The sequence below is a fragment of the Mytilus trossulus genome, chromosome 12, assembly GCF_036588685.1.
Source record: "Mytilus trossulus isolate FHL-02 chromosome 12, PNRI_Mtr1.1.1.hap1, whole genome shotgun sequence".
In the NCBI taxonomy this organism is placed as follows: domain Eukaryota; kingdom Metazoa; phylum Mollusca; class Bivalvia; order Mytilida; family Mytilidae; genus Mytilus; species Mytilus trossulus.
Window position 1 is genome coordinate 45172074 of NC_086384.1, and position 27226 is coordinate 45199299.

Here is a 27226-nt window from a genome sequence, read left to right on the forward strand (position 1 = left end):
GACAATGGCCAACATATGAGTCCCACACCACTGTGTCATTTCTGTGGTTGTAGATAGTTTTAAATCATTTTTATTAAGGATTTGTTAGTTTATTAGTCACAATGCTTTAATTATAAAAGGTATACTACTGTGGATTCCTTATTATACCCCCGCTTTAAAAAAGGGGGGGGGGGTATACTGTTTTACCTCTGTCTGTCAGTCCGTCCGTCAGTCCGTCCCATGAAACTTTCATTATACCCCCGCTTTATAAAATACCCCCGCTTTATAAAATACCCCCGCTTTAAAAAAGGGGGGGTATACTGTTATACCTCTGTCTGTCAGTCTGTCAGTCCGTCAGTCAGTCCGTCAGTCCGTCAGTCCATCCCATGAAACTTTCGTCACATTTTTCTCAGGAACTACAATACAAGGATTTCTGAAATTTGGTTTTAGGGTTTATCTAAGTCAGCTATACCGTGTGATGCGTTTTCAGATTGATCACTTGACAACTTCCTGTTTACTGAACACTTGTATGATTTTACACATGATAGCCAAGTTGAAAATTTTCGTCACATTTTTCTCAGGAACTACAATACAAGGATTTCTGAAATTTGGTTTTAGGGTTTATCTAAGTTAGCTATACCGTGTGATGCGTTTTCAGATTGATCACTTGACAACTTCCTGTTTACCGAACACTTGTATGATTTTACACATGATAACCAAGTTGAAAATTTTCGTAACATTTTTCTCAGGAACTACAATACAAGGATTTCTGAAATTTGGTTTCAGGGTTTATATAAGTCAGCTATACCGTGTGATGTGTTTTCAGATTGATCACTTGACAACTTCCTGTTTACCGAACACTTGTATGATTTTACACATGATAGCCAAGTTGAAAATTTTCGTCACATTTTTCTCAGGAACTACAATACAAGGATTTCTGAAAGTTGGTTTCAGGATTTATACTAGTCAGCTATACCGTGTGATGCGTTTTCAGATTCATCACTCGACAACTTCCTCTTTACCCAACACTTGCATATTTTTACACTATTAATATTATCCACTTGCGGCAGGGGTATCATCAGTGAGCTGTAGCTTGCAGTTTCACTTGTTATTTGTGGGATACTATTTTATTTTTGGATACAGGTGAATTACAAATTTAAATATTTAACCAATTGCATTTTTTCTATTTGTTTAATGTAGGCTTTGGCCAAAACCTTGAGTGAAATGAAATATTCATGAAAATCGAGATTTTCTATATCCATGAAAATTGGAACACATGAAAAATAAATGAGTTCACATTATTTATTTAGAGTAAGCCAAATTTCAGTGATGATCTTTGCCAAAGATGTATTTACTTACTTCAGCTTATAAAGTTAGTTGTTATATGAATAATTATATCAAAGATATATATGATAGTGTATATTCAGTTACATAATTTTAATTTGCTGCCTTCACCCGGTAGTATGATGTTGACACACAGTTATGTAGTTCTAAATGTTTTGGTCATCAAACTTGTATATTAGCATTGGATATATTGTATCCCTTTTTAGATTAAGTTCCTTTTTGTGCTAATCCATTTGAATGTATATGTAGGAGGGTAGGAAGGGAAGTTTAATTACTGAATGTGGGTCATCAGACTTTTTTCGGTATGCATCTTTTTCCATTTGGCAAAATTATCGAAAAATGGTTCATGGTTGTTGGGATATTTTAAAAATTGCCTTCCTATTCTCCAACTTAAGTTTTAATATAAAAGCCCTGGGCATATCAGATATGTATTTAAATATGAATGATGAAATACTGTAAATTCAAAAATTATAATGCATGCATTTATTATTATAAATCACTAATTACTGGTTAAATATAAATGCATTTGCATAACTTTTTTAAGGGAAAATCTGTTATAAATTTATGAATGCAAGTCTTTTTTATTGCAATTCTAATACAGATGCAATTTTTGCATTGATGAAACATTACAATTATTTAAAAAGTAAGAATACATTAGATATATTTTGATTCAGAATTTTCAGTAACCTAATTTATTGTACTTAATTAAGGCTAAGGTTACAGCTCCCTCACGTTAAAATTATTTTATTTCTGTTAATGGTCCACATTTTGATATTCGTAAAATTTAACTGTAAGTCTTTTCAAATCTTTTGTCTATGCCTTTGTCAAGCATGAATATTTTAATTGAAGATATTTTTATATAAATATATTAAAAGATATATATTGATAGATAAATAAACATGTGATAGAATCTTCAAAAAGCATGTGATAAGATTTTTATTTTCTTAACTGTATCATATATATGATATTCCATAAATTATGCTTTGATTCTGAAAACAATGGTATTTTATTCAAATAAAATTTACATTGAAAACAAATAAATGAAGGTAAGGGGATTTGTATGAGTAAAACAAATAAAAAATATTTATTTTCATTACTGTTATATTTGATTGTATTATACCTAGCATATTACATGGCGTAAAAAAGTCAAAACATATCAAAAGTCAATACAGGCAACATTTTTTTGTTAAAAAGTTTAAAAGTCAAAAATTGAAATTGTTTTTGTTAAAAAAATCAATAATGGCGATTGTTTTTGTTATTCTGTTTAAGCATTATATAACGAAAGGTAATTGTTTATGTTATTTCATTTCAAAAGTCAATAATGGCAATTGTTTTTGTTATTCTGTTTCAGAAGTCAGTACCAGTATAAACTGTTAAAGTTATTCCAGTTCAGAAGTTATATATAGCAATTAATAATTGTTATTCCATTTTACTTGAAGGGTTTTTATTTTGATATTAAGAAACAATTGATGGCTTTCAAAACCAGCATTCTCAGAACATAGTCATATCTTTTTTGTAAAAACAAAAGATCCAAATCAAGTAAACTCATGTTTGGGAAAACTCCAATCATTTTTTTTCTTTCTAAAGATTTATCTCTTCTATAAATACTATGGAAACCAAAAAAAAAATTTTTTCTGAATAATTCATATATATCTCAATATTCTTTTAGATAGAAGAAATTCATATTTTGATTTACAGTTAAATGTATGTGTGACAGTGAGAATGTGAATTTTTAAGATATATAGTACATTGTATAACTGTTGAGATTGTCACTCAGATAAAAGATCTTTTGAAGCATTTTGAATAAAAATGATCTAAGTGGTTGTAATCTGCTCATGTTATCAAGTTTTCTATTTTCATTATTATATATAACTGATAATAAAAACATAAATGAAAATGTGTCTCTTGTAGCATTTAATAAAAGGGAGGCATACTAGTACATATGTAATTGATTACCGGTAGTCAATTTTAGAAATTATATCAGGTATTAAGTTTTATTTGGTCCCTCTTTTAATAATTGCAAAGGACCTAGCTATTAGGGTCTTTTTCCACATCGAGGCATAAAGAAGGAGATTTGTTATGATTGCCAATGAGACAACTATCCACCATAGACAGTCACCATTGTTAAATTGAAGGCGTTTAAACTTGGTAAGATTGTTTTCCATCATGATAGTTTCTGTTGTTAACTTGTAGTTATGGATCCTTGACTGTTTTTAGCCTATTAACATTTTGACACCATCTGAGAGTGATGTCTTGAGAAACGATGATAGTCCATTGGAAGGGGACAATAAATGGCTGACCCATGTTAAGAGAGAGAGCCATATCTCTTGCACGAAAAATACACCCCTGTAGATGTTGAAAACAAGAAGGCTAATGCTACTACAAGGCAGCACTACCACCAACAAAGTGGAAAGGGATTAATATATAAGTTGCACTATCTTGATTCCCAATCTACTATACATAAATAAGTTTAAACAAACATACACAATAGCATCTTGTAAAGGATTATCCTTTGAGACGGTATGTTCTTAGCATTTCTCCGCACAAATGTTTTCCGTATTAAAGTATGCAGATAATAATTGCCACTGGAAGTTAATATAAAGACCAATCTGTCATTGTCATTGAAAGACTAGAATAAATGTCACCATTATGGTGATTTGACAATATCCATTGGAGTAATGGACTTGTGTCTATCCTCAGACTCAACCTTGTAAATGCAACTCTTTTAAACCTTATGTCTGGACCATTTCATATTTGTCAAAATTTTCATGTGTAGTTGACCATACTATACAGCCTTTTAACTTGAGTTATATACTTTGACCTTTATTGGAGAATACCAACATTTCTAATCCTTAATTTCAAAAGACAATGCATCATTAATCTTTCTTTCTTGATCAAATCGTATGTTATCATCTGTTGTTTTTTACTCTTATCATTTTCATATGTCAATTATTGCAAGAGTTATGGGATTTGTATCATGACTGACATTATGTTAACGGGACTGTTCTGAAACATGTATACACCAAAACATCATCAGAGATTCAGATTTAAGATACTATAAATTCAGAGTTGCATGCATTTATTATTGTTTTGTGGAAGGCTGAACAAAAATGCTAGCTTAAATATTGTTATATCAGAATTCTCACAGGTATCAGCCCTCAAAATGTGAGGTCCTTATTATTGCAAGACTCGAGCATTCACATTATTTGTATTTATAACACGAGTGCACACACTAAATTTGTCTCACATTTTTTACTAACCATTGATTGTATGATTTATAGTATAGTCCAAAATATAAAGCTCTACTACAACTATCACATATACTTAAAATGATCCAAGAAAATGGTCAAGGTCAGGTAACCCTAACTGGAAACACATACCTTAAAATCATTCCATACCCCGAATTTATTTTAAATAGTTTACCTAGTATTGCACATCTAAGAAACAAATTTAATCAGGAAAACTTAACATTGATCAATGAACCATGAAAATGAAATCAAGATGAACCATGCCAGACAGATTTGTACACTACATGCACCAAATGTAGTTGACCTATTGCATATACCATCAAGCAAACTTTGTCAAGAAAACATAAGATTGACCGATGAACCGAGTCATTACATTCACTAAATATAGACCTATTGCTTACAGTATCTGATATCTGGACCTGGTCATGAACCTTAACCTTGTTCCCTGATCCATGAAATAAGCTCCAAGTGAAAATTGTCTGATTGGTATGAAGACCTTGAAAAGTATGCACATACCAAATATAGAATTAATCCTATTACTCATAAATAAGAGAAATATTGAAAATACTAAGAATCTTTTTCAAGTTTTCACTGAACCATGAAAATGATATCAAATACAATGGACATATGACTTTATAACACATGGCATCTATATACAAAGTATGAAAGATCCAGGTCTTCTGTATAAGATATTAAGCTTTAGTTTGTTTTTTGCTGACGCATAGTTAATATAGTGTGGTTCATTCTGTTCCTAGTTCCATTCTCTTTTCTGTAAATAGATTTGTCAGGTTTTCTTTACAATTTTGATTATGTGTACTGTATGTTGTTTTCCCTAATATAGGGCACCTTTAAATGTGTAAAAACCTGTTGTTGCTTCTGTTTTAAAATCCATGAAAATAAGATCATGGTCCTAATCCTGGCAGGCAGGCATGTACACCATACAATTATTCCAGACACCAAATATAGTTGACCAACCAAAACAAACACTTATTTTTAACATGAACTTTTCCATCATCAATATGAATCATTATTATATGTACAGTTAATTTCAATAATAAATGACAAATATATATTATTTCAATATTTATTTTTTAATTTTTATCATGATTCAGATCTTTATAATTACAGTAATGTGGTATGATACCCTGAGATTGAAGTAATAATACCCAAATAATTGTACATGAAGAATGTTAGAACACATATTTGCAAACTATATTAATCATATGGAGGTAAATGCCAGAACCAGTTATTAAAGATATTCACATAACTTGATTGAAATAGAAATTGGTGAAGAAAACTAATGAATCTGAAGTAAATATTTTTTTGTTTTTTCTTAAATTTTTTCCTGATTCTAGAACTAATAAGAGTTTTTATTCTCTTTTTGTTTTTCTTTTTAAGTACTTATAAATGTGTTTAACTCTGAACAACTTTCATACAAAAGTTGTTCATGGGGATACATATCATTCATTTCATCATGCTGAACATTTGTCACAATTCAGACCAGAACATTTATACACTTTGAAACAACAAATACAGCACTATCACCTGACATTCTCAACTCTTTTACACATTCACATCTTTTCAGTATCACACAATGCTCTTTTGCACACAAGTATTGATCCCTATCAACATAAAATAATTGTCAATGTACATATTAAAATAAATATCTACAGCACTTTAATATCAATCTTCACAATGATTCAATTGATTCTTACAAATAAACAGTAAAAAATTAAATTCCACATTAGAAAGACAGTTTCAATTTTATACAATTTTGCACCAGTATCACAGATTTGAGAAATGATAATTATCGACGGTATCTATCGTATCGTTCAGGAGATGAGCTGCGGTGACCATTCCGATGTCGTTTGACGTACCTATATTCAGGTGAATATTCGTACCGATCTTTGTCCTTGTAATCATTCCTGTCTTTATAGTCATTATAACGATCTTTATGATCGTACTTGTCTTTGTAATATTTCTTATTATGACTAGATTTATTATACAGTCTGTCTGGTGATCTACTCATTGATCTACTGAACGACCTCGACACTTGTTTCTTTCTTTTGTGAGACAGTTTTGAACCTTTGTAATAATCAGCATTTTCCTTCTTAATTCTACGAGAATCAATGTCTTTATGCTTTTTCTTTTTAGAAATAGGACTCCTGGGTGGACTAAGGCTACTACCAGATGATCTAAAAAAATAATAAGTTTGGTTTAATAATCTGAAGACTCTGCTATTCTTAAGTAAGATTTATTAGAGAAAATAAGCATTTTTACAAGCAAGACTGTTTTTCAATTTTATAAGATAAATCTGACATCCAAAGATCACCAAACATTACAATAATGTTTTTATTTATTATTTCTATTCTATTGTTCATGCTTGTCCAGAATAGTCTACTAACAAAATATGGAAATCAACTGTGTTTCAAGAAGTTAAATAATAAATAAAGATATGCAAGAAATGTTAATGGTCATAGAAATCCTACCAATTGATAAAATATCACATTTATATATAAATACTTATTTCATATACGTACCTCTTATCTGGTGAAAATGAATGACTTCTTCTCCTTTTGCTGCCATTTTTACTGAAAGAAGAAAAATAAAATTAATACCAACCTTGTTCACTTTTTATTTTAATTATTATGCACTCCTTCACTTTCTTTACAATTGACAATTGAGAACTGACCAAAAACCAAATGCATATTTAAAAGTTAATTGTTTCCACCTACTGCACTTGTATTAAAGCAGTGTTTACTTCATAATTTTAACAAGTTATCAATTCAACTTGATATTTTTTTTCATTTCAATCAAGTTTAAGATGATATCATCTTTAATGATTAGTTTTATCTTTTTTCATGAAAAAGAGGCTTAGATGTTTACATATGACTTATTGCTCAACATATAAGGCTGACTAATGGGTAACTATACATACATAAGGCCTCCATCAGGTTTCCTTGTATTATCATCTTTTTCTTTCTTTAACTTCAACTGTTTGATGCTTCCTAGTAACGTTGGGTTTGGACTCACATTCTTTGGTGAATCTATAACAGAAGATTTGTTTCTACAGAAAAGGATATAGTCATAATCAAAAAACTACAGTTAGCAAATTTTTAATTTGACTGCTTAAGGGGGCTCCTGGGTATAAATGATTTTTTTTTCCTAACATAGGATTTCGCTATATTTTTTCATAAATGAACTTAATCATATACTTAAAATAAAAATGAAATAAAAAAATGGAGTTACCGTTTATTTAAGCTAAAATCTGCCTCTGGAAGAAGCATACATGTTTGTTTATGTCCTTTTTTTCTGTTGAACTAATAGGAGAAAAAGAGGAAATATCGAAATAAAAAAATAACCTAATATAAGAAATCGCTTAAAATTTACAATTATTTAGTTTATGTACAGCTTATTTGAAAACAATAATAAAAAATATAGGTCACCGATGAGTTGGAAAAGATTGTTGTACCATATCATAAAGTCACAACTAGAAGTGTAATAAATAAAATTTGTAATGAAAAAAATTAAGGTTTAATTTTTTGCTAAAATTTTGTACCCACGAGCCACCTTAAAGAGTTATTTTGGACTAAAATATTCAAAATGCAAGTAGTGCAAATTTAAAGTTGTGAACCAAAATTGATGTTTAATTCCACAACTTTCCAATATAAACTAATCCAGTACAATGCAAATGTTTTTCAATAAATACTTTATTGTGCATTATTTGGATTTTTCTATATTTCCATTTTATATTAAACTGAAACAGTTGCAAGCAAGAACAACCTTTTAGATTGTACTAGTTATCCGATCCACAGTTTAATTTTTGTAACCAACAACATAAATGTTGACCTCTAATCAAGTAACAATGTATACGCCTAACATATACATTTGTTTGTCTATCATATTCCTTTTTTTTTTAAATATTGCAATTTTGTGATTTATAAGGTCAATATCTCCCCCAGACGATTTTTGGTTGAATTGAACTATGTGGTTTTTTTATATATTAAATATACTTACTTGCTCTAGATGTTGAGTTAGGTGTTCCATAGTCTGATGCCATTCCTTTTGATTTCTTCTTGTTTTCCATCTGTATCCTCTTGGCTTCCATAACTTTGGCTCCAAGTTCTTCAACATTTGGCTACAAAATAGAAACATGCTATATATTATAATGTAAATTCAGAAATTATTGTGATGTTTTTAATATTGCTAAAAGGTGTTATAATTTAAAAATGAATTTTGAAATATTGTAAATGAATTCAACAGGATTTTTCTCAAAATGACTAAATCTCAACAATCCATTCAAGCAATAATCTCTGAATTGAAAGAAACTTGCCTTAAAAATTCAATTCTGATGATTTGGGTAGCCCAATTCTTAATCTCAGTTTCAAGGAAAATGGAGATTGATATTCCCAATTATTTTTTAAGAAATACAAATTTTTGTGAGTAAAATATAATGCATATAATATTCTAACAGTTGAGAGAGGGAGACATTTCTTCAAGTGCAAGCTAATATATTGCATCAATATTGGTCTTATCGGTTTATGAATTACTTACTCTTTGACGAGCATACAGACGTAGTATTGTTAGACATATTTCTTGAATGTCATCTTCTCGTACATTAAATATGGAATACCATGATGGTCTATCTGGCAGAGCAATCTGTAATGCAAACGAAAACATTTAGGATGACATTTCTTAACACCAGTTAAAGTACTCCAAGCTTACTTTAATTAATCTTTTATTTGAAGTTTATCTATTATAACATTAATTTAGAATGCAGTGATTTCCCTGCATTGGTTTTTCTTTTCTTTTTATTTAAAAAAAAATTATCCTCTATTTGAAAAATGTTGAGATGAAAGATCCTATGGAACGTTTTAACCAGTCAAACTTTGTGAACATGTCCTATTTCATATATTTTAACATATTCTTGTAAAAGTATATATTCCTACTTTTGAGAGGATGATATATATTGAGCATGATATTTGAGAGGACAATATATATATGTGGTTTTGGCTTGATTCTGACCAATGCTTATATTCCAAATATATATGTTTGCCTCTATTATTGTTGTTGTTACCAATTATTTAAATCAATTGTATCTGATTTTATGCCCTCTATGGGCCCTGTAATTTGGGAAATAAAAAATAATAAAAAAAATATTCCTACTCGAGATTTCAATCACTAATATGCATGATTTAATACTGCTAGTGCAAGTAGTGCTATTGATTTAAATATAAATTCCCTTATGTTTATTAGCACTTTCCATTGTACCAAAAATAATGAGCAAGATAAATATACTCAAAGACATTATTCTTACCTGTAATTGTCTGGCAGCTAAGTATATACAGGCACAGGCTATAGTTTCTGGAAGGAATCGCACAAAAACATTTGTCCTAAAACTGTCATTCATGTAGTTCCTGTAAAGTAGAGATATAATCATAAATATATATAAAATAAACTTTTCATCAGATTTTCATTTGAATATAATGTGGTAAAGTTTCAAGGCATATCGTTAACTATCATCATGAAAATCAATATACATCAGTTTTTAATACATACAAAATAATTTTATGAACGGTCAATAATCAATTCAATGTTATTGCAAGATCATATTTTTCCCGGACAGTTTTTATCCTCGTTATTCCACAAAAATATTATCCAAAGTTCACTGAAAGGTTTCATTACGGTTTAAGTCATTGTTTGTGTTCCTGGTTGTGTTCAATATATCCGCTACCAAATATGATGTAATTCCAAGATATCCATTTGTCCACATCTGTAGCGTCTTCTGAATCCACTAATGGCACTATGTTTTAAGTGTTCATGTTTTTGTTTCCAAAAGTTCCGTTTGTCTCTCTCCCATCCACCAAAAACGGTACTGGTTATAAATGTGAAATTTGTTAACCAGCGGTTTATGTTGGATTTTGCTTTTATGGAAGTGAAAAATTGACTTGAAACAGTCAAGATTAAAGCAAACATACATACAATTTAAATCACATACATATATATCAAACTAAGTACCATTATAAAACAAGTTTTTTAATATTCATGTACGGATTAATCTCAAAACAAATTTTAAATCAAAACTTCTATTTTGGTCAAATCATGTCAATTTATAGTTATGCATCAATTATAAAAGATTCAATAAAGTCAAATATGGTTTTAATGTATGTCAGAACTTGTTTTATAAATGGTAGAAAAAACACAAAACAATGAGTTACTGTCCATTTTAAATTATGAACTACTTGATATATATGTAAGTATATTCTATGAATTATAAATAATACACATGACATAATGGAAGGCTAAATATTTCTACAACTATTTATATACCAACCATTTTGACACTGGATCCAGCTTTTTGTACTGCACTGGAAATTTGAAAATTAAATGATAATTATATAAAACATAAAAATGCACAACATATTCCTCTGTCCTTTCAATCTAATGAATTCAAACGCCTCTTCTGCCTCCGGTATTAAATTGTTCGTTGTTTATTGTCATTCCAAACTTTCCTTCCCAGAATGCACTGCTGTAAAACAATCTTATATAGTTAGCAAGTTCAGAACCTCATCATAAAACTTGAACAAGTCAACTTATTATCATTTTTTTCATAATTTTCTTTCCATGTTCATGCAGTCTACTTTATCAAACTGTTTATTTTGCAACATTTTTTCTATCATTTTCACTGTTCATTCGTTATATCTGAGTTACAAAGTTTTTCTAATATTTTCATTAACATAACAAACAACAAGTTCTTTTTTTAAAACCAATTCATTTGAAACATGAATTTATTGAGTGCCCATTATTGGTAAACCTTTAGACACTTTCAAAACACAACTCCATATTTGTCACTGGTTCCCAACGTTGCTGGTTCCCTGCTGTTAGTTGTTTCATCGCTGTTGAGTCAGATGGGTTCTGTTTCCAGAGGATGGTGCAATCATTTCAAGACACAGACTTTACCCACCTAATCTGGGGTAGGCAAAAAGGAAAAATACAGAATTAATACAAAATTCTTTACACTTTTTGCTTCATTCCCAAAATGAAGCGTTTTACAACACAAACAAAATAAAAAGACAATAATAAAACATATTTTATTTTGTAATGTGTATAATAAACAAATAGCATTCAATAAGTGTGCCTTGCAAAGGTCGAGTGAAAATGTTGGAACTTACAAAGACTTACACCATCAAGGAATTTTCTATCCATTCAGAGATGTCAAATGAAATGTTGCGAACACACTAATGGCTACAACATAGCATGACCTATGATTTCCCGTACAATGTTATTCTGAACTTCTAGAAAATCCATGACAAACATGTCAAAATGTGGAGCTTATTTTCAGTAGAGAACAATTATTTTGTCAGGGCAGTTACCACAAGTACATTGGTAGGGGCAGGTCTTGTTATTTTTCTTACCAAAAACCATGTCCCAAATAAATGGACCAATTGTAACATGTATGCTTAGCAAAAAGTAAAATCACAAAACTCTATTTGCGTTTTTTGCTTTCTTAACTGAAAACAAGTTCACTATTTTCACATGAAAGTCGTGATGAAGACTAATCGATTTTTAATTCTTAATTTTGAAAACTTTGTATTTTAACAAAAAAAAAGACTAATTTTGAAGATTTTAGCGATTTCCTACAGAATGCAGAAATTTGAGAAGAAAACAGGATCACAGGAACAATTTGTTCACACATTTAAATAAACATCAATATCATTTTTGTCTTCAAAATTCAGAACTAGAAATGGAAAGTCCTTACAATTCATAACTTGCAAATATAATATTTAGCAGATGAATAGATTATAATTTTCAACCAAGAAAATTGATATGGGAAGGCACATGGTTTATAGGAATAACGGATTTAAAATCATATCAAATGGGTTTAATTTCTGTTGATTAATTTTAATTGATGATATCTTCCCAAAATCCAATTTCTTGAAAGAAAATATAAAATCTTAACAATTTCATCATGACAACTTTAGAATAACAAAAATTTACAATGAATGAAAAATAATATAGCGATGTACACTGTTAAACATGATGATAGTATTATGATGTGCCTTACAAGAAAAGATTTTAACTTACCCAAATTTGAATATGAACTCCCTTTGTGAGGTTCCGAATGTTCTATATCATTTGAATTTTGGTAATCCCATTATTTAAATGGACCAAAAATGATACTTTTTGTTTTGCTGGACATTTCTTTGGGGCTATAGACCATCTAAGCCGGTGATTCATGTAGTTTGTAATTATACATTTTTTCTCTCATGTTTCCATAAATAAATCAGTATAGTTTTAATCTAATAAACCTAGTCAGTTATTTTTTTCAGGGAGATATTTGAATATGGCATTTGTTATAAACCAGGCACTTGCTTAGTAAAAAAGAATTTATTTTAATTGCAATTTAATGAGAGGGGGGAAATATATATATGCTTTTATATGTAAGTAATAAAATGTTCTCTGATGAGGACCTGTGAAATCAACTTGATGTACAATATAGAAATAAGGACATTTTATAAAAGGTAAAAATTCTATGTTTTTTTCCAATTGTTACTGTGTTGACATACAAAATTTCAGAAAAAGAGCATGGATATCTTTACTAGCCACGATAAAGGTCAAACAATTTATTCGTTGATTGATGGTAGTGCTCGAGTATAAATAATGTAATAAGGAATCAAATCAGAAAGGAAAGTGGGATATTCAAACATCCTTTATTAGTTCATAATTGGTCAGAGAAAAATTAGCCAGACTTGATCAGAGCTAAAGACAGAGTTTAACAGCTTGATTTGACTAGATAAAGAAGATTGAAAAAGAAAAGAGACCCACTCAAAAAAAAATATAAATGCTTTTTGTATCGAGTACCATAGTTTGAAATCAAATTATCCTTCATAAGAATCAGTGATAGCTTAGTAGATTGCATGCATGCAGAATGGTTTAACGATCAAGTTTGTTTGTACATTTCTGACACTACCATCAACAACTATTTGTTAGATAATCTTAGAAATTCTAATAAAGATACCTACCATGCACACTGCACCAGTTTTTGGTTATTTTCACACTCCAACACTTGGAGGTAGACCACAATCACCTGAAAAATAAAAGTTTGACAATACAATAAATGAGTCAAATGTTACAATTGGCTACAACCTGATTTTGGCCATTCTACTTTCCTCCCATGTCGCGGCAACTGATTTGATGTCTAGCCTGAAAGTTGTAAGTTATTAGTGTAAGATTCATGTTTTGTTTTCTGAAAGATAAAAAGATTAGTTCGACAACAAAGTTGACTTATATTTTAGGCAAAGGCAACAATTTTCAAATGTTTTCTATTGTTGCCAATGCATAATCAATACATTTTTGCAGAATAAAGAATGATAAATTTATATTTACCTTGTGTGGATGCTTGACATGGACACTGAACCCTAATTCTTTCAATACACGCCGTTCTGCTTTGATAACTTGATTCTTCAGATTGATGTAATTTTGGTCCAATATCAAAGGAACAATAACTCTGAAAGAAAACAAAAAAGCTTTCATTGATAATAACATATGATTTCCGCCTTTTCTATAAAGGTTGTTGAACTGTTGATGCAACCTTTTGAAAGTAATTAAATAAAGGAGAAAAGTAAAACTCAATGTTCATTTTTTTAAACAACTTTTACTGTTTAACATTTAAGATGTTGGAAAACATTTATCTTGAAATGGTTGACAGGGATTAACACGTTTGCAATGGTAGCCCCCAGCTTAAAATTTGTAGCCAATTCATATAGTTCTATACAAGAAAAGCAGAAAATTTAGGTGTCCACACCAAATTGCAGGGGCCATTGGCTGGGACCCTGCTAATTTCAAACCCTTGGTTAGTGTTCAAATGCAACTCCAGAAACAGTCTGCACCCTAAGCCACTAATCTGAAACCCCAAACTAGTTTAATTCTATTTGGACTCAAAAATAATTGCATATCAAAATAAGAACATTGTTGGAATATTGGTCTGTGGACTAGTAATATATTTTGGTGCAAACTACAGGGATACAACTCATTGTAAGGAAAATCCAAAATTGAGGGTGTATCATATGTTGACAAATTCACTTGGATGAAATAATTAAAGATTCTACATACTTTTGCTTTCTCATCTGTTTGACATGGTGAAAAACATTGATCACATCTCTGATTCTCCTGGGAGATTCTTCTATTTTAGCTGCCAGGTTTATACATGCCATTGCAAGAACCTGAAAAATAGGAAATCAAAATATATTATAAACCAAACCACACTGAGACTTTCATGGTTTCCAACTCTTTTGTGTGAGGTTAAATATTTGTTCAGAAAGTTTGTTGTATTAACAAACACAAGTGATTTCAAATGTTTTATAGCCTATTGCATTTAGTGTAATTTCTTCAGTAAGCTTGCTAGCTGAACTGTGAAGTCATTATTATTTAATGTATACTACCTTCTGTTCAAAGTAGTTTAGTGCTTCAGACAGATAGATTGGTTATCTGGCCGACTGGTCTATTCTTTTGGGAAGAAGGTTTACCTAACCTAATAATGACCTCAAGTTTCAGCTCGCAAGCAAGCTAACCAACCATATTACCTTTGCCAACACTCAATGCAATCAGTTGTAATGTTTATACCTCAGTTTTATCATTGTTACCATCTACAAAATTATGTTAACAAAGAACAAATGATTATGTATCATATACCAACTTAGAACTACCAAAGCTGCATCCTCACGTCTCAGATGAAAGCTTCACAAAATACCAATAAACTTACCTCCATATTGTGCTTGACAAAAGATTTTGAGTAGTAGAACCTCTGGAACAAAACTTGACCAGTAGCCATTGCAACCTAAAATAAAATATAGATTTAATCATAAGACTCATAGTTTGTTAAAATGTAGGAGTCATTCAATACAGAATTCAACCTAAAAATCTTTCAAATTAATTACAGCAGCTTTCTCTATGGTGATAAAAATAGCAAACTTGAAGATTCAAAATGACTGAACGAAATTGGACACATAAACAAAAGAATATTAGACCAAATTGTCAAAGAAATGAGTATAATTTCAAACATAAAAAGGTACAGATGTGCATTTATATTAACATTACGAAATGCCACAGCTACATGCAGCAAGAAATCATTTAGCATGAGCAATGTTATACATGATGATGATGATGAGAAACAGAAAAGTAGACAAATTTAAACCTTAAGAACAACCGTATCTCAGAAATACAGTGAATAAAATGTCATAGTATCGAACTGTTTTGTGTTTTTTTTTCATTGAGAAATTATTTTTAGCCATCAGTCCATAAGATCGAAGATTGAAAGGGATTAGATTGATGTAGTTCTCTATATGGTAAAATTTAAACAAAATAACTGCATTAAACAGTTCGGGAGAGTTATTCCTGGCCTGTTCAAGCCATAAATAATATAATCTTTGTCCATCAAGTGTTCAAAATGGCGACGAACCTGTGGAAGTTTGAGAAGGACTCCTGATGACTGAATAAGTTCACAACCTAGGATACGCAAGTCCATTTCAGTATCTGAATCAAGACCGTCTTGGAGTGAGGGTGTGGGTGAGAGTTTGTCGTCTGGAATTAGAACAGCTTCTAGTGTGAGAATGACTTTACTAAAATCTCGGGTTGTGAGAGGATTTGGCTTCTCTTCCGCCATCTTGAACGTGTTGTCTTCGAATGCGCATTAATAAAAATGAGGTCATAATCAAAATAATCCAATAATGATTATGTTCAAAATTGAAGTATTACACTTTCTGTATAGTATTTGAAAGTCCTTTTCAATTGATTTATATATAATGATTGTTTTTTTTAAGTTCAAACTAATGGATTTCTTTTATTTGAATATATCGTAAATACCATGCGCATCAACACTATTTTTTTGTCAGTGATAGGGCGATGACGTCAACGAAAACTGTGTTCATTCTCACCAATAGATGTCGCTGTAGTCATTTTGTGGACACAACAAATACATTTCAGCCACATCATTGAACTGATGCTACAACATCAGCATTATTGTACAGAAGATATGCAAGAGTGTCCATAGACAACTTTACCATTATCAACAATTAATGTAAAAATGCATTAAAAACCTTTCACATTTACAATCAACTTTAAAAATAAGAAATTACATGCAAAGTTTATCTGCTCTAACAGTAAAGATCAGCAAAAAATTATAAGGATTGGCATTGAACATATTTTTGCCAAAGTTTTTAAATTTGCACTAAATTATAAGTAAGAAATATGAAAGGAAAGAAATTATGCATAATCATAATGATATTTTTGGTGCACATGGTAAATGGTCGCCCAAAAATACCATTGAAAGAGGTGGATGCTGATCAACCTTTACCACTCGATAAACTTGAGCCACCTGATCATTTGGAGGCAGTACGATTTGAACAAGATGGAATGCTGAACAAAGATTTCCATAAAGAGGCTTTTATTGGGAATCATGAAGAGATCGACGATGATCCTGTCGATATTGCAGATTCAAAACTTAAAGATATCTTCAACAAGTTAGTTTCATCAAGGACATATATTTTAACCATAGTACATGATAGTCTTTTTGGTAACATTATGAATAATACAGTCGAACCTCATTGTGTCGAAATTTAAGGGACCAGACGAAAGTATTCGACTCATCTGAGGTCGAGTGTGACGTCATATATTTGAAATGTATGAAATACCAATATCATGAATATGTGATTTCTGTAAACTAGGTACATGTTTATTGATCATTGTGCTTTTTTCGATATGATAATATATGGTTGTGTATTTATGTTCCGTATTTTTAAAGATTGAACACACAAAAGTCACAAATAAAATCAATACACAAATATTTACAAAGGTCAGTCACTATAAATTATGGAATCACTCGCGAAAATATTTTCATAACTAATCTTTAAAGAATGTGAACAGTGTCCATATATTAAAAAGACCGACTCATAATAATTGATAAAATATTTTAATCCTTTTAATTATTGTTCTTATTCTAATGGTTATAAATTAATTTAATCTCAGCTTGGGTCATTAAAATTCGTTTCGTTTTTATATCAAGTGAAATAGGTTCAGCACATTCAAGTTCCGCTAAGACGATCAACAAAGATGTTGATTAGCGGTCATCATAAACATGTCATTTAAACTGTTTGACAAAAAAGTATGTTTACACAGCTTTAAATACTTATGGAAAATAATAGGTTGAACAAGAAAAACATCTGTGATGAATTTTATTTTTAAAGTTTTTATTTCATTCGATTTTTAAAAAATTTTGAACTTCGAGACATCAGGTTCAATTTACATCAATTTTACATCGACAGGACTTAAGAATTACCTCGACCTTAACAGAGAATTCGAATCATCCAAGTTCGACTCATCAGAGGTAAAAATGCATTGATCAAACAAGAATTATGCCAGGACTGAGAAGTTACTTCGACTCATCCAGGTTTTCGACACAACCGAGTTCGACACAACAAGGTTCGACTGTAAATGGTTTTTCAATTTCAACAGAATTTAAGATTTCAGGATTTACAAATGTACCATAGATCAGCATCATGTATGATTGTTTAATAAATTGTATTATTAATCTAGATAAAGTATATATAATAATAGCTGTCGAAAATAGATTAATTGAATACATTTGCTGTTGTTTGCTATGGTAACGAGACTCAGCAGATATGATGTTGGTGATTTTCTTTACTTTGTTAAAAAAAATTCATGAATCAGATTTTCATGAATTAATACTTTTGTTTTATGATATTTATTGGTTGAAACTGATCATTCAATTTAAAGTGTATTTCAAATCTCTTTTTATTCATACATTATTTTCTTTATTCCAGAGTGGATACAGATTCAGATGGTCATATGAATCTAATTGAAGTAGAATCCTGGATCCAGGACAAGATAAGACAACATTTTGATGAAGCCTTAGAAGAAAATGCACACATATTTACACACATGGACCCTGATGGAGATGGTATAATGTCAAAGTTACTCTTAGCATGCAAAATGATAACATGAAATTTTAGAAATATAGGAAAATTACAGCAAAATGTATCAAACACTAAAAGCATTTTCAAGTATTTGCCAAAAAATAAAGAAACTGAAAATATTGCTATTCTCATTTTATTTATTTAAGCAAGAAATGTACATTTATTGAATCACTGTACACTGTCACACATCATTATTTTTTTTGTAAAATGCAGGGTTCTCGCTAAAGATTTTTGAAGGCGAGTCCAGGGACTCATCATTTTTGGTCATGATGAGTCCAACACCAAGAAGAAAGTATTTCATTGCAATTATTGAAATATTTGTCTCCATGGCCTAACAGCAATGAAATGACATTAAATTCATATCACTTTTACACTTATGCTATAAATGATGATATATGTGTTTAACTGTTCAGTTTATACAAAATATTTCAATCTTGATGCATCTGTGGACTCATCAGTTTTGGAAATGGTGAATCCAGACAGATTTTTGATGAGTCCAGGACCTGTGGACTTGCCTTAGTGAGGACCCTCAGCCTAAAAATGCACTATAAAGTACAAGAACAGTACCACATGTGCAATTCATTTGATTCATTTAGTATGATATGTGTTCAAATTTAATATACTCACCCCATGCCCACCTGTCTAAACAGATGATGCCAACACACATTTAAATTGAACAAAAACATGTATATCAACAAACCTAAGCATGTTCAAAATATATTATAAGTTCTCAAATTGTTTTGTCATAACTTTTCTGGAAGAAAACAAATCAGAAATACTTGACATTCATTACTATATTTATTCAACATTATTTTTCAGGTTTAGTTGACTGGAAGGATTACTACAAACATTTCCTTCTGGCTAAAAAGTATGATGTTGATAAAATTGATAGCTTTCTGAAAGATTATGGAGATCAAGCTTTAGATATGAAGGAAACCGGTGAGTCTAGCTCTATAAAGGAAGGGAAGATAAAGTTAAGAGAAAGTGGTGAGTGTATCGCTTAGTACCCGTATGTACATGACTATACTAGTTAAAGGATGTAGTGGCACTACTCACTGTGGAGATATTTATTGTCGTGGGTACCAATTTTCGTGGATTGAGTAACACTTGCATTTTCGTGGATCTTTGATTTCATGATTTTAAAATTGAGAAAGGAAATGGGGAATGTGTCAAAGCGACAATAACCCGACCATAGAGCAGACATCAGCTGAAGGCCAACAATGGGTCTTGCATATATTTCTTTATGAAACATGAAATTTGTTCAGCATTTGAATTTGTGGTTGTCCTATACAAACAAAATCAATGAAATTGGTACCCAACAATATCCACAGTACAAATGTATCAGATCTACTTTTCTTTTCTTTTTCTAACATACAGGTATGTGTAAGAGTCAAATTAATGTTCAGCCTCAAATTTGTGTCCCATCACATCATGACGCTACAATCTGTGACAGTTTGTCAAACCTCAAATCTATGTCCTTTTCTCGGTTCTGTGATCTAAAGAACCTGAAATTTGTGGCTGTTTCTCTATTCCAATCCTCTTTATAAAGGAGAGTTTCAGTAATGTGACATGTCTTTGGATAGGCATACATTGTATTGGGTAGGACACAGCTTTGAAGCTGGACATAAACTTATTAACAATTTTTTATTATGAGTGAATTAACACTAACAATTTAGGTGTACATCATGCACACCAGTTTAGTTTGCTTGTTCCTTGTGTGAATCTTGAAATTTTTATCAGCTATTATATGTAAATTAAGAAATACGAAATGGTTTTTTAGTCTTTCATTTTTGTCCATACCAGCAAATGTTATCATGAACATACTGACATAATGATCCAACATTTTTACTCAGTCCATGAAATAAAAGAATTCAAAATGTGTTAAAATATGACTTTAAAAAACAACAAAATTAAAATAAAACTTCGATTTCCTGTAATTTTATCTTAAGTAAATCAACTTCTTTAATAAGGAATCAATTTAGGTTTTAAAATATTCATGTGAACATAGGTATAATGAAATAAGAATGTATAAACTTATAGACAGAAATAAATGAAAAACAGAAATTGGTTTTATTAAATCTGTTTTAGTACCTATGACATCTAAGTATGCAGCTAATTTCCCCTTCTTTATCTTTTATTAGTTTGTCAATGTTCTTGTTACAAATTTGTTTACAATGTTGTTTTCAAAATGTATTTATCAATATTTATTATTTATGTTTTAGACAGAGATCAGTTAGTCCGGTACAAGTTTAAATGGACAGATGTAGAACAAATGCCAATGGATAATAAACTAAACAAAGAAGAGTTTTTAGCATTCCGTCATCCAGAACAGAGTGGACTTGCTATGAAAAAAATGATTGAGACAATATTGAATTCTTTAGGTAATCTATCCCTGTTCTATTTGTAAAACAAATGGTTTCTGAAAGAAAAGCAAGTTTGCTTTCATCAATATTCTTTCATAAAAAAAGAACAATTCAACTGTAAATCACAGAGCAATTTCTGTATTCACTTTATATAAAAATCTTTCAATTTGCATACATGAGCTCAAAAGATTGGTTATATATATTTTTTCATACCCCACTTATGGGCAGTGTTTTAGTCTGTTTGTCCATTTGTTTATCCGTCTGTCCCACTTCTGATAAAAACATTTGGACAAGGTACTTTTTGATGAAGTTAAAGTCAAACTTGAAATTAGTACACATGTTCCCTATTATATGGTCTTTCTTATTTTAATGCAAATTATAGAATTTGTTTCCCAATTTCACAATCCACTAAACATAGAAAATGGTTGTAGTGAGGCATCTGTATACTGTGGACACATTCTTCTGGTTTTTTTTTTTTATAAAAACACCTAAGATAATAACTTTAAAAGATAAGTTAAACATTGTTAAGTTTTAAGCGTATCAGTTTTTATGAATTATTTTTTACTGCATTATGTTTACCCAAGTTAATATAACATCCATTACAATTTAAAAATATAATGTTCATTTTCAACCATGCAGATTAAATGAACAAAGAATAAGCATTAGGCTGAGTGAAGCATGTAGAAAATCTTTTTCAAATTGCATAATGCTTATCCACACCATATTCCATTATAATATCTCTAATACAAAAATTTCCAGCTATGAATATTTATTTTGTTGTTGAACTTTGTTTTAATTTAAACGTTGTACTTTTCATGGTCATCGTCTAAAAGTAAAAATAAATTTACCTCACCTTTTTATATATAAATATTTTGTTATTAGATACCAATAATGATGGTAAACTTACATTAACCGAATTTGTTGCCCTGCCACCTGGTGATGTGGAAGACGACGAACAGAAGAAACTGGACGATCGCTATCAGGACGAAAGGAAAAAGGAATTTATAAATGCTATAGATGGTGATAAAAATGGCGTTGCTACTCAGAAAGAGTTAGAGGTAAGAAATAAGACAAATAATTTTTAGCGAGCGGAAAAAGTGGATTCCTTTCAAAAATGTTTAAGTTGCTATCCTAATGCTAGCAAAAAACTTGTTTTCTTAATATGAGAGATAGGTTTTATGATATGCTTTAATGGAAATATAAAGGAAGGTAGTGAAAACTTGTTTCTTTTGCTACAATTAAAAAATAAAATTTTTATATTGTTCATACATGTAATAACTCCATAGTTTTTACACCTTTATTCTATGATGTGTCCTCATCTCTTCCAATCAGCTCAAATGTTTAATCCTAGTCACTTGTTGTCTTGTATTGCTGCACAGAGATGAATGTTTACCCACTTGACTTGAGATCCTCAATTTAAGGAACTTTAGGAATATTGACCAATTTGGGACATGTTTATAAATTCTAACAAATAATTGAGTAGTTGCAAACTAATAGACAACTTTCGAGTTCGATGCATTTCTGTCAAAAACTCTGGTTTTAGTGAACGTCATTTGTGCGTTTAGGGGTGTTGTCACTTCCATTCCAATGTTGAGCCAGTGGTTGGAAAACTATAATTCTATAATGTACAAATTCTTTGGCAAATTGAATTGTCGAAATTGACAATCAGCACTGTTGTCAATAGGGAATTGTCATTAAGTACCTACAGAACAACAATTATTTCTAGTTTATCCTGCACAATGACGATCACTAAGACGCTTGATGAATGTTAATAGTGTAGGGATACAGGCGACCCCCTCTATCTGCCAAATGACATCATGAAGACACTTATAATTGAAGAGTTTTTTCTGGTGATGGACAAACTCAAAAGTGGTCTATTGGTTAATGTTGTATTGCTATAATTTCAATTATATTAAAAAAAAAAAAAAAAAGAAGATGTGGTATGATTGCTAATGAGACAACTCTTCACAAAAGACCAAATGACACAGAAATTAACAAATATATGTAACTGTACAGCCTTCAACAATGAACAAAGACCATATTGCATACTCAGCTATGAAAGGCCTGAAAATCAGGAATGTAAAAAAACCCAAGTTTGTTAATTGTGTATTGCACTAATTTCAATTATATGTTATTTATAGGACTATGTTGATCCCAGAAATCCACAGCAGTCAAAGGCAGAAGCTGTCAACCTTCTACAAATGTTAGATGATAATAAAGACGGAAAAGTTTCTATGGATGAAATGTTTAAACATAAAGATATCTTTGTAGACAGTAAATGTGTCAACGTGAAGAGAAGTCTACATGACGAATTTTAAAATTACATAGAAATTTTGCATAGAATAGCATTCTGTGATATGATAAAATTGAGAATGGAAATGGGGAATGTGTCAAAGAAACCACAACCCGACCATGTTTAGATTCAGATGGGGAAGCACCTAGTCCTGTACTTCTTTTAAAAAAAATAAGAGAATAAAAATAAATAGAAATATTAAGCCAACTTTGTGTAAAAAGGGTCCTTGTATTCCTCTTTCTCAGGAGCACCCCCTAACATAAAAAAGACCAGGATGTTTGTTGGGTGTGGCCTAAGTGTCTGACTTTAGAAAAGGTCAATTGTTGACATACTTTATCTGGTTTATATAGATTTATTTATCTTATTATGGCATTGCCTATAGGGAATTTAAATTTGTCAACAAAAACAATTTGTGGTATGATTTTTTTCTAAAAAAATTAAAAATGTCAGAGTTGTGATCTTTTGTATAATTATTTAAGTATCTAGTTTAAGGTGGTACCTAACACTTCAGGGAGGTAACTCTGTAAAATCAGCTAAACGTTTGAATTACGTCCTGTAGTTCTATAAAGCTTATATTAATATTAAGCTTCTCAGGGATCAAAATTGGTGTTTGTCAAACTGCTAAATAACCAGTGTAATTTTTCTGACAAAACCGTTGGTTCAAAAATTTTGAAATTTTGATATTTTTGTTAATTTTATGAAAATTAAACGAACCAAATTAATTTTAGTTAAAGTGTTGGGTACCACTTTATTCTTTAAGGACTATTTTTGTACTTTTTACCATAGAACAATATTATTGAGTGGGATATGATTTGTTATATATGTGACAGTGGGTTTATTTGTGGTGTAATGATTTTAAAGAGGTCTGCTTAAATTTGTATTTTGATTATATTTGTACAACTAATCATGTTGATTTAATTTAGAAATTCTATGTTATGTTAGAACTTTGACCCAAGGTTATATTGTTCTAAATTTTTACATTTACCTCCAAATATGCATTCCAAGTGCCATTTCTTAACCTCTTTATAATTTCTTGTTCTTCTTTTGTCATTGACTAACCTTTTCAGAAAACTTTTTCTCAAGACTTGTTTGTCCTCAGAAGTGTTAATTCTATTGCTTTTATAAAAATCAGGTTTTTTTTTTGTATGATCTTTTTCAAAGTAAAATAAAAAAAATTCTCTGTGAAATAGATTTACAGCACTTTTAAGTAACAGTATAAAAATAATTATGATATTAATGGTTACTGTGATTTGATTTATATATTTATACAGCTTTACTGGATTTTGCCATTTGTTTTTGTGTGCGTGTGCGATGTTAGTTTTTTAGTGAGAGTCATTGTTCTAATAAGTTGAATTGCTTGTTATAGAGCAATTCTTATTATTTAAATTAATCAACTATACTTTTGAATCAAAATAAACTATTCTCTATTACAGCATTCTATGCACATTTCTAGAATTTATTTTCTTAGTTGAAAACTGAGAAGATTACACCCTCAATAACTTAGTCCTCCAAACTGTTTCTGTTGCAATATCAACACTTTTTTCTATGTCCAGATTTTTTTTTTTTTACTTAGTACAATTAAGTCTTTCTTTATTCTTTGATGTTGTAAATGGTGCAGTTTTATTGTTTATCATGAGTGTAGAATGAGCTATTAATGTAATTTATATAGAAATAATTATGTTCTTGACTTAAAAAAAAATAACCAACTGGTTCTAAAATTCTATACTGTGGATTAATTTTGTTTTTCATGCATACAGATTTTCTTGCATTAAGGAAAACTTGCATTTTCATGAAATTGAATATTTAATATCATGGTTTTGCTGAGTCTGCATAAAAATCAATAGAAAATTTGTAAACTGTGACCATTTAAATTTGTGGTTAACTTATATCTACTAAATCCACAAAAACTGGTATCCAACGAATAATATTTAATCCATGGTGCCTGAATACTAAAATTAAGTGTTACAGTAAAAAAATAAAATTTGTAATAGGTTCAGTTTTATATCATGGGTTAAAATGAGTAATTAATGTAAGAAATATAAAAATAATCATGTTGTTGTAAAAGAATAATCAACAGTTTCTCAGATTTTCATTGATTTTGCCACACCAATTCTATAATTTATTTGTATAATAGATCAATAACAGAATAAATAATTTGCCCTCTATTTCAAATTTATTTTACGTATAAGTTGAGAAACTTTTGGTTTGTTATATCCTAACAAATATTTTTATTGAAAATTGTGTTCTCTTTTTGGTGTGTTTTATGTTACAAATGTATTGATTTGAAAGACAAACTTTTCTCAAACATGCATGTTCATGTATGATTTGTTAAAATTTGCATATTAGACAACAGTTGTTTTTCTCAGCTGTTGCATTGTGACATATATGTCATATTTTTTTATAATGTGTTTTAGTGGATAGCATCTATCAAAATAGGAACTCTTGAATGTTTTTTTTTTGTTACATTTTTTTATGTTATTAAAATACAAAATATAGTCCCATTTGTTTCTACATGTATTCATTATCAATGCAATCATTAACAGTACTCCAGAATGATAAATTTCAAGAGGAAGTTACTTGCCTGCTGATTTGCCATATAAATTATGGTGCTTTTTTTCATTAAACATTGTAATTTCCAACTGGAAACTTCGGTATCAAATTGCTAAGCAACTGTCAAAAAACATCACTTCTTTTTTATATACATCCGGCCCTATGGCCTTAACACACATGAAATTATTTGTTTGAATTTGTTTTTGTTAGTTGCATGTGTATGATGCTAGTATCTTTTATATTTTATGATATAGTTGGGATGTTAACTTATCAAGGTGTTTTGTCAGTTCAATTTAAAATATGTGTATCAACGAACAGGAGTACCTTGCAAATATACGTCAGCTTTCATACCATATTGAGGGATACCTGAGGTTATGATTGACTTTAACTTTTAATATTTTTGTGGGTTTTAATTTTTTTTAAATTGTCTGCTTCTTTACAAGAGAAAAACACTAATGGATTAATTCAAACCCACAAACTAAGGTATTATTTTTAAAAACTAATAAATTAAACATACCTGCAGAAAAAAATCAGACACACCTCACATAGAGAGGAATTGCTAAAAAAATAATGGAACTTTGAAATACTGTTTGATCTGTGGAATTTTCCTAACTGACAGAATGGAATACTAATTTATTTAAACACAATAGACCACTTTCGAGTTCATCCGTCACCGGCAAAAACTCGTCAATTATGCACGCCTTTATGACGTCATTTACCAGATAGAGGGGCTCGCCTGTATCCCTGCACTATTTACGTTCATCAAGCGTCTTAGTGATCGTCTTTGTGCAGGATAATATAGAAATAATGGTTGCTCTGTAGGTACTTACTGACAATTCCCTAATGACAGCAGTGTTAATTGTCAATTTTGAGAATTTAATTTGCAGAATAATTCGTACAATATAGAATTATAGTTTTCCAACCACTCGCTCAACATTGGAAGGAAGTGACGACGCCCCTAAACGCACAAATGACGGTGATAAAGGCGCGTATAATTGACGAGTTTTTTCCGGTGACGGATGAACTCGAAAGTGGTCTATACAGTAGATATAGAGGCAGCCATGTAACTAATAAAAGGTTTTTTTATAGTTTTAAACATTAATGCACTTTCATAAAATTTTCTAATGCAGTATTGTATCTCTTGTTCATAGAAATGAATATTTTGTTACTGAATATTTTTGTTACAATAAAATCCTTTACTATTATGTTAATTTGATTTTTTGTTCGTAGATAACCATACAGATAAGACAAAAAGATTAATACGTCAACTGCAAATTATTCTTGTCATATAATATTTTTATTATGCTCATAGTTGTCATTTGGTTTCCAGACAATCACTTGTAAGTGAATGGATCTCTATGAACTTGTACCACAAGGTTCTATTCCACAACAGGCAGGTTTGAATGGATTTTAGAGGTAATGGTCCCCACTGTAGGAATGAGGGGCCAAAACAAGCAT

General features: G+C 30.2%; 3 protein-coding genes across 5 annotated transcripts in view; 1 reads left to right on the top strand and 2 right to left on the bottom strand.

Moving 5' to 3' along the window:
- The window catches only part of LOC134692650 (ubiquinone biosynthesis protein COQ4 homolog, mitochondrial-like), a 99061-nt gene extending 77214 nt beyond the window's left edge, over window positions 1-21847 (bottom strand). The window contains exon 1 of the mRNA XM_063553110.1: window positions 21843-21847. The gene's annotated coding sequence lies outside the window, so the exon portion shown is untranslated. The remainder of the gene's footprint in view (window positions 1-21842) is intronic.
- LOC134692648 (cyclin-L1-like) lies at window positions 5642-16282 on the bottom strand. The gene is made up of 11 exons (XM_063553108.1): window positions 16030-16282; window positions 15334-15408; window positions 14685-14794; window positions 13959-14079; window positions 13595-13659; window positions 9889-9988; window positions 9126-9230; window positions 8589-8709; window positions 7510-7618; window positions 7112-7162; window positions 5642-6766 (listed from the first exon to the last, which is right to left on the bottom strand). Exons 1-11 carry the CDS (start codon window positions 16231-16233, stop codon window positions 6379-6381), a joined length of 1449 nt encoding a protein of 482 aa, XP_063409178.1. The 5' UTR covers window positions 16234-16282; the 3' UTR covers window positions 5642-6378.
- On the top strand, window positions 16485-26348 carry LOC134692649 (45 kDa calcium-binding protein-like). Of its 3 annotated transcripts, none has more exons than XR_010102247.1 (7): window positions 16485-17089; window positions 18410-18546; window positions 19382-19549; window positions 20785-20943; window positions 21808-21983; window positions 23067-23710; window positions 23979-26348. XR_010102247.1 is itself a non-coding variant. In XM_063553109.1 (6 exons), exons 1-6 carry the CDS (start codon window positions 16818-16820, stop codon window positions 23241-23243), a joined length of 1089 nt encoding a protein of 362 aa, XP_063409179.1. In that variant the 5' UTR covers window positions 16485-16817; the 3' UTR covers window positions 23244-23773. The 3 variants fall into 3 exon arrangements, 1 of the variants encoding a protein (XP_063409179.1); XR_010102248.1 differs by having other exon boundaries at window positions 16486-17089; window positions 19382-19501; XM_063553109.1 differs by lacking the exon at window positions 23979-26348 and having other exon boundaries at window positions 23067-23773.
- The last annotated feature ends 878 nt before the right edge of the window (window positions 26349-27226 follow it).

What these genes read in the sequence shown, in the direction of transcription:
- LOC134692648 (XM_063553108.1), bottom strand. Translation starts at nt 16,233, where the DNA reads ATGGCGGAAGAGAAGCCAAATCCTCTCACAACCCGAGATTTTAGTAAA. An exon ending in TAGCTGCCAGACAATTACAG is followed by an intron (nt 9,231 to 9,888) that starts GTAAGAATAATG and finishes TTTGCATTACAG; the next exon opens with ATTGCTCTGCCAGATAGACC. An exon ending in TCATTTTCACCAGATAAGAG is followed by an intron (nt 6,767 to 7,111) that starts GTACGTATATGA and finishes TTATTTTTTTAG; the next exon opens with ATCATCTGGTAGTAGCCTTA.
- LOC134692649 (XM_063553109.1), top strand. Translation starts at nt 16,818, where the DNA reads ATGAAAGGAAAGAAATTATGCATAATCATAATGATATTTTTGGTGCAC. An exon ending in CTTAAAGATATCTTCAACAA is followed by an intron (nt 17,090 to 18,409) that starts GTTAGTTTCATC and finishes TCTTTATTCCAG; the next exon opens with AGTGGATACAGATTCAGATG. An exon ending in GATAAAGTTAAGAGAAAGTG is followed by an intron (nt 19,550 to 20,784) that starts GTGAGTGTATCG and finishes TTTATGTTTTAG; the next exon opens with ACAGAGATCAGTTAGTCCGG.